The sequence below is a fragment of the Archocentrus centrarchus genome, chromosome 9 (genome assembly GCF_007364275.1).
Source record: "Archocentrus centrarchus isolate MPI-CPG fArcCen1 chromosome 9, fArcCen1, whole genome shotgun sequence".
NCBI lineage: Eukaryota > Metazoa > Chordata > Actinopteri > Cichliformes > Cichlidae > Archocentrus > Archocentrus centrarchus.
In genome coordinates, this window is record NC_044354.1 from 26,746,895 (window position 1) to 26,755,084 (window position 8,190).

Genomic DNA, 8,190 nt, shown 5'->3' on the forward strand with positions numbered 1-8,190 from the left:
ATAAACGAGAAAGAGACTTCTGGTCCGAAGCCAGCAATCAGTTGCAGAGACAGAGGCAGCGCACAGTGCAGTCTGGGCATGTCTCAGCTAGCTGACTAATGTCGGTTAGTTAGTTTTGAGTTTCACTTTGAATCAACAGTTCTTCTGCTTGTACCCGGTAGACCTGTACTGCTCTCTGGAGGTGGATTCCTTTGGCTACTTTGTCAACAAAGCTAAGACACGTGTGTACAGAGACAGCACAGAGCCCAACTGGAACGAGGTGAGAGTAAAAATCAGAGTGCAGAAAGAGCCTTTCCTTTACTGTAACAAGATTCTGTTTCCCCCAGATATTTTGCATGAAATTAGAGTAGTTAAAAAAAAAAAAAAAAGGAAGCCTATGGATGCTCAGGAAAATGTAAAAATTCACACAAATATGCATGCATCTGAAACCTAACGAGCATTTGTTCTGTTTCTGTGCCAGGAGTTTGAGATAGAACTGGAGGGCTCTCAGACGCTGAGGCTGCTCTGCTATGAGAAGTGTTGCAACAAAGTGAAGCAAAGCAAAGAGGATGGAGAGCTCTCAGACAAGATTGTGGCTAAAGGACAAATACAGGTACAGACAATTCAGAGAAAGTGTGAATCACAGCAAATGCTTTCTGTGTTTGTATAAAATACATCAGGACACAGATGATTACAGTTTCAAGATGCTGGTTATTAGAGTTACCAGTAAAAAATAGATCAAGTCAGATCAAATCAGTATGAATATCTGTGAGTTCAGAAAATAATTTAATTTATAAAATTTTCTTTTACGTGATATTACTCATTACTCTGACCTAAATTTACAGCTCGTGTATTGAAGTTTGTGTCCCAGTGGCAGGTGGGTCACATATTGGCATTAGCACTTTACATATGACTGGCAGCATTAGCAATTAATAGCTAACAGCCTGCGTTTCTTTTTTTTTTAATAAAAATTTCAAGGAAATACATCACTTTCTCTTGTATTTTGAGAGCGGAGCCCTGTGGGATTTTGTGGTTTTTAAGTGGGCTGCAGCACTCTTGACTTTGGGAATGTCTGTTAGAAACGTTTCAGTCTGTAATAGTCTGTAAAAGTGTGGCACTTCATAGTGGTGTCTTCTCCTTATTGGCTAATCCCGCCCTGTGGGGGCCCTTTTGCTGTTGGAAAAAGAAGTGAGCCTCGAGGCTGTCACCGGGTCACTTCAGCTTGACCCCTGATAGGGTGTTGTGATAGGAGACAGATTAGACTTTGGGGATGACCAAATGTAGCTGTTGGCACTGCTCCAGATTATAACAGAGGGAGAAAGAGACACACAGCTCTCTTTGATCTGCCAGTGAAGGGATTTCACTGCTGGACAGGTGGGTCAAAACACAGTGGAGTCTTAGAAGAGGGGGCATGATGGATGGTGGGGGGGTGGTGGTATTCAGATCCTTGCCAGCAACTCAGAAATGAGGCACCAGTCAGGTATATCATGGATTTGAATATTAAGTAACGGTTCAGATGTGAGGAAGACGAGGCACGTGTTAGTTCTAATGTTAAAGGTCAATAGTGCTAATCGGTAACTGGCCTGAGAGGATCCTCTTAGGCTACTTGAAATGCAAATTTACCAGCCAACGCTCTTTGCAGCAGCAGGGGTGAGCGTGTTTGTAATGAGGGTAGGAGGGGATTCTCAGGAGTTAATCCCCCAAATCCAACTGGGAAATAGAACAACACAGAGGCAAGCGTGGCTGACTGGCTGCGTGGCTTTGTTCCTTTTCTGAATCCCACTGGAATGAAAGGTTTTGGAACCTGAAGATGGGACTTTGCAGTTTTTTGTAACGATTCAGCGAAGATGATCAAGATTCTTCAGTGGCTCGTTATTCAGGGAGCAAGGACCCGCCGCTCTTGCTAGTGTGTTGGCTTAGAAAATAGTGATATTTGTAGAACCGTGCTGCTTTCTTTGTTTGTTCGCCATCAGTCCGTGGAAGAAGGATTTTGGAGTAACGCAAATGCCAGAAATAATGTGTGAGAGCGATCCTAAGGAGGAGGAGAGCATGGATCAGGCAGAGGGTAGACTAGAAGAAGAGGGAGGCGCAGCTCTAAGGAAAGCCACGAGTACAGGAGCCCGTCTGTGGGACAGAGTCCGCAGCAGTCTCCTCAGACCAAAGGTAAAGAAATGGAAGTGAGCGGCGGGCTGACCTGCGGGACGTGTTTTCACAGAATGCCTCTGACTTTTTTCCCTTCTTTCTTGCAGAAAACACTATTTCTGCTGTGCTTGATCTCTTTTGAGATTTAGAACGTGGTACTGTAATGCCTGTGATTGTTTTTTTTTTTATCTTTTTGATGAAGAAGTATTATATAAGAAAATTGTTTTTCAGCGAACAAAGGATTATCTCAATGAGATTTAATGGTTACTTGGGTGACAGAACATCTGCCACGTTGGACGGGTGCAGGGCTTAGATGTTATCACGTTACTCACGCCTGATCACTGTAAATAAAAGCTGGCAGATTCTTGTTAGTCAGAGGACTCAGATTAGTGACATGGGAGAACACTACCAGGGCCTTGTGGTTCGATTACACTGAAAATTTCCCTACATTTATTTTCTCCCACCAACTTTCAGTTCAATTCACAAAATGATTGCAGTGTTCACTTTTATTATTATTATTATTTTAGATCATCGTGCTCATCCCACTATAAAGCTAATATAGGCACATGTTTTCTAGTTTTTATTTGTGAAAAGAATCTTAAATAATTTTACATTGAATTCATTTTATTCTTTCTAGTTGGACCCACAGACGCTACAAAGTAAAGACTGGCAGAGGACAGTCATCGCCATGAATGGAGTAAGTGTTTTCAGCTACCCAGAAAGAAGAGGCATGAAATTAGGAATGATGCTGAAGTCAGTGGCTGATTCATGGGCACTGATGAAGAGTCCAGACAAAATGTATCGGAAAGCTAAATGATATTTATTAGCTGATGATTTTTTCCCCACCATCTACACTTGTTAATGATAATTAGATCATCATATCCATTTTAAGATTTGTAAAATCTTCCATCCATTTTCTTCCATTTAACCAGTTCGGCGAGGGGCCGTGGGGCATGAGATGGGGATTGGGGTGGAGCTGTGGGAGGAAGCTGGAGTACCTGGAAAGAACCCACACAGACATGGGGAGAACATGCAAACTCCATACAGAAAGTACCTGGATTTGAACCCAGGACCTTCTTGGTGTGAGGCAACAGTGCTAAACACAGCACCACCGTGTTGCCTTGTGAAATCTTTATTATCATTATTATAACTTTTTTTTACGTGTTTTCCACGTGTAGACTTGGCAAAATGGGTGAAAAAGCTTTGAAGTTTCAGGGTTTTTTGTTCAGTTGAGACAAATGAACCAAAGTTTCACAAATTAAACTTTATGCAGTGGTATGGCGGCTAGCACTGTGACCGCACAGCAAGAAGGTCCTGGGTTTGAATCCACCAGCTGGCCGGGGCCTTTCTGTGTGGAGCTTGCATGTTCTTCCTGCACCTCTGAGGGTCATCTTCCTCCCACAGTCCAAAGATATGTGTGGGGTTAGGTTGCATGTGAGTGTGAATGGTTGTCTGCCTCTATGTGTTGCCCCTGCGAAAGACTGGGCACGTCCTGCCTCTCAACCTATGACAGCTGAGATAGACTCCAGCCCCACAGCCACCCTGAATTGGATAAGTGAGAGAAGATGGATGGATGTATGGACAAATCAAATTCTTGTAACACACCAAAAATATAGATTACAATTCATTAAACTTATGTAAGCAAATAACGCACTCCTCTCACAAATGAGCTGACAGACGCAACTACAGCTTTGTTCTGATTCGACTGTAGATAAAAAAAAAAAGGATGAAGTTAACATGAAATCACTCAGCCTTGTGTTTAGCATTTTGTCTGTTGCCTTCTTCCTTTATATTTTTGTTGGGGTTTTTTGTGTTTCCAGTTAACTGGATATGACCATGTTACATTTTTCAAAGGGGATCAATTATGCTTTCTTTTATCCCATATTAACCTTAAAACAATGTTTTTCTATTGGTTCTGCATGACGAGTGCAGTGAAAATAGGTAAACATAATATCATCTCAGGAACGCAGCTCTTGTGTTGAGCACAGAAGCCCCGCCCACCTTCAATTTGAGAGGGGCAAACAGTTCAAGGAAAGCTGGCTTCAAGCGAAAGTGAAGGGAGGTAAAACAGTTTGTTTTAGACAGTGGATGAAATGAATAAGATAAATATGAACTATCTTGAACTGTAAATCGTGCAAAGCTACTCTAGAAGAGTCCAAGAGAAAATATGGAGCTAGAAATGAGCTTAAAATGGTTCCCTTTAAATAAAGACAGTATACAAACATGAGGGTCTGTGGTGGGGTTGACTTGCTTTTGGAGCCAGCCTCCTTTGGCCAGTTGCCAACAGTTGAAATAGACATTATCAAGTCACTTTTCTGCCTCTTTACATTATGCTTTAGTATTTATCTTGTAGTTGTCATGTAGTCTGACTTCATCTAATTTTTGTGTCAGATTGAGGTGAAGCTTTCGATGAAGTTCACCGGCAGAGAGTTCAGTTTGAAGCGAATGCCTTCCCGGAAGCAGTCTGGCGTCTTTGGAGTGAAAATCAACGTGGTAACAAAGTGAGTGGTTGATTTGTGTTGTCATTGTTATGCATGTATTCCTGTTTGTAAGATTTTAATGTTTTGTTACGTCAGTATGTTTTTTGTTTTGTTTTGGTTTTTTGCATAATACCAAAACCCTAACAGTGAAGCAGCTAAGTGGAAGTCTGAATTTTAAAAAAAATTTTGTTTCAGCCATGGTGTGATGTATTTACAGTATTTATATAATCTGTGGCATTCTAAGCAGGTTTAACCTTGTTTTGTGCCATTTATAGGCGAGAACGCTCCAAGGTCCCACTCATTGTGCGCCAGTGTGTTGAGGAGATTGAGCGACGAGGGATGGACGAAGTGGGGATTTACAGAGTATCTGGCGTCGCAACTGACATCCAGGCGCTGAAGGCTGCTTTTGATTCAAGTGAGTTTTCTTTAAACTTGGGAAACAAAGACAGCTGGCGTAGAAGACGAATGCTCAGCAATTTCTTTTTTTCAAAGCTCTTGTGTTCCTTGGTATTTAGTGACTGTTGTCTCATCTGCCTTGCAGACAACAAGGACGTGTCTCTCATGATGCGGGAGATGGATGTAAATGCTATCGCTGGAACACTGAAGCTGTATTTCCGTGAGCTGCCAGAGCCTCTTTTCACCGATGAGTTGTACCCAAACTTTGCTGGAGGCATTGGTTAGTCACCACTTTTTATTTCACTAGCTTCCACATCACCTTCATCGGTCAGGAGGGTATAAATTGTTTTTTTGACACCAGCATATTCATGTGTGCATCCGCCTTGCAGCTCTGTCTGATAGCGTGGCCAAGGAGAGCTGTATGCTCAATCTGCTGCTGTCCCTGCCGGAGCCCAATCTGGTGACTTTTCTCTTCCTGCTTGACCACTTGAAAAGGTAAACAGCTTTCCTTAGAATTGTTATAGCACATAATGAGTAATCAAAACAAAAGACAATACAAAAGACTAATACATGCATTAAAGAAGACTGCCATTTTGCCTCTTAGGACCATTTTTGTGAAGAGTACTGAGAAGGCAGAATATGATCATGAGCTCTGGGTAGTGACTGAAAGAACAAGATTGTGGCTGTAAGCCGCTGAAGGGTGGCTGGACTTTTAGCCTTAAACACAGGGTTATGAGCTCAGACATCTGAAGAAAGCTCAAAGTAGAGCTGCTGCTCCTTCACATCGAAAAGGGCCAGCAGACATGGTTCTTGATGGTACTTGATCAGAGTCCTGTGCTCCTTCCTTGGTGGTTTTCTGGATGTGCCCAGCTGAGGTAGATTCAGAACTTGCTGGAGAGATTTTATCTTGTCTGGCCTGGGAACATCCTGGAATCTCCCAGGAGGCACTGGAAAAAAATTACTGCCTAGAAGGATGTCTGGAATATCCTGTTTAACCTGTTACATTACAAACGGAAAAAGATGGAGGGATGTTTCATAGTTCAGTTAATTACAAACTTCATGTGATAAAAGATGGTTACAGTGACTGACTTGAAGGAATGTCTGCACACTTTTGATTCTGAATCTGTTTGCTATCACTTTTTCCATTGTCTTTTACATTTAAATCATTTGGTAAAGATACACTGTTAGGATTTTTGTTGAGTTTCTATAGTTTACTTTTGACATTCTTCTTATAGGGTGGCTGAAAATGAGAGCACCAATAAGATGTCTTTGCACAATATAGCCACCGTCTTTGGTCCCACTTTGCTCCGACCCTCTGAAAAAGACAGCAAAATCTCAAGCGGCTCACAGCCGATCTCCATGAACGACAGCTGGTCTCTGGAGGTCATGGCTCAGGTAAAACACGTGATAAGTGAGATGTGATGTTCAGTGTGCTGGTATGGGTCTGATCACCTCTTCGTGTGTCTCCATAGGTCCAAGTCCTTCTCTATTTCCTTCAGCTTGAAAGCATTCCAACACCTGACAGCAAACGTCAGAGCCTTCTCTTCTCTACTGAAGTATAACAGTAACATAATGTCCCATCGTGAGGAAGATTGTCGGCTGCTTCGGGAGGTGGATGCTGCTGATTTCCTCTTCATGTAGCCACCAGGGGGAGCCTTTGCCCTATTCAAACCTGGAAAGAGCCACCACGGTCAAATCCATTGCTCTTGGAGATGTTAATGAACATGTGGTGTTCTGCTTAAGCTTACCTGCTGTGTCAGTAAAAGGCACCTGTTTATGACGTGTGGACAAAATATATCATTTATTTTAATTTAATTTAAATTTCAAGGAGCAATATTTACTGTATTTAGTGTTTACCCCTTTTCTGTTTGGTCACTGCACATTAGCTCCATATCCATGGGGGGGACTTCGGCTGGATTTTGTCAGATGTGGGTGGATGATGGACTTAGCTGGATGAAAGGACTTATATTTTTCAAGTCTAAACATGTTTGCATTTTTTTTTTTTATAAAAATGTTTGACTTGGTTTCAAGCTCACCTGTGCCAATGTTTCCCTGCTGACAACCAGTAGAACATTTCAGTTTTCCTAATGTTTACACTCTCTGAATTTTGTACAGAATTTAAAAAGTATGAGACTGAAAACTGTAGTTAAGATGCAGCAACATGCAGGCATGTTGACCTAAACATTGTTTTCTGTGCTATATGGTTTGTGACCTTTAGCAGGTTCTTCTGGTGGAGTCCGGGCCAACTTTCATGTACATACCAGTTTTTTGTTTGTTTGTTTGTTTTTTGGAGGAGGTACAGAGAAGTGAAAGGAAAATCATTCCAGAAAAGGCTTAGTTATTCTACCCATGGAATGTATACTGTGCTGTGTGTAAATTTAATTTCAGTTTTCTTTTTGCCCATATTTCATGTGTCCACATTGGGGTTTTTTGGTTTTATTGTTTAGATTCTGTCTGAACTGATGTATTCAGCTGGAATTTATATATATATATATATATATATATATATATATATATATATATATATATATATATATATATATATATATATATATATATATATATATATATATATATATATATATATATATATATACGTGGTGCCTCCTGCATTCCTTCTCTGTAGTCTTCCACCTTTATATAACAAAAACCACACTGCTGTAGAATGAGAGCACTCTGGGATAATCTGAAACACCAAATATTTCCCTGTAGGACCCTTGAGGCATAGTGGTTCACTCATATATCAGGAGTTATTAACAGGCTTATCATCCACATACTGTACCCACTGTAAGTCAAAGCTCTGTGAAAAAACACTGTGTGCTTACATTCATATTTTTTCCAAATCCTTTTAAGTATTTAAACATGTTAGCACAAATTCTTAAAAGCTTTTTGATTCCTGTGAAATAAGCAATAACTTTAGGATGACCAGTGACATATGTAAATAAATACTTCGCAGTGTGAATCTTTTGTCGTGTCTTTTTTTTTTTTTTCTTTCAGTATAAACTGTCATTGGGATCAGCAGTGTTTCATTTCTCTTTATGAATGAAATGTACCGAACTGTGCCTAAACCACACTCGGAGTTTGAAATGTTTCCACAGAAAGATTAGTGAAGACAGGAGAGAACATCCAAATTATATTTGTCCAGAGACAGGACTTGTGGCTGGGTCCCTGTGCTGCATCATCTGTTAACATT

General features: G+C 40.9%; 1 protein-coding gene across 1 annotated transcript in view; it reads left to right on the top strand.

Moving 5' to 3' along the window:
• si:dkey-91m11.5 (PH_BCR_vertebrate and RhoGAP_Bcr domain-containing protein) overlaps nt 1-7,468 on the top strand; it is a 33,199-nt gene extending 25,731 nt beyond the window's left edge. The window contains exons 16-24 of the mRNA XM_030737223.1: nt 162-259; nt 461-592; nt 2,759-2,818; nt 4,513-4,622; nt 4,877-5,016; nt 5,143-5,277; nt 5,387-5,492; nt 6,233-6,392; nt 6,470-7,468. Of these exons, the coding sequence (XP_030593083.1) occupies nt 162-259; nt 461-592; nt 2,759-2,818; nt 4,513-4,622; nt 4,877-5,016; nt 5,143-5,277; nt 5,387-5,492; nt 6,233-6,392; nt 6,470-6,559 (1,031 nt within the window). The 3' untranslated portion in view covers nt 6,560-7,468. The remainder of the gene's footprint in view (nt 1-161; nt 260-460; nt 593-2,758; nt 2,819-4,512; nt 4,623-4,876; nt 5,017-5,142; nt 5,278-5,386; nt 5,493-6,232; nt 6,393-6,469) is intronic.
• Nucleotides 7,469-8,190: the final 722 nt, after the last annotated feature.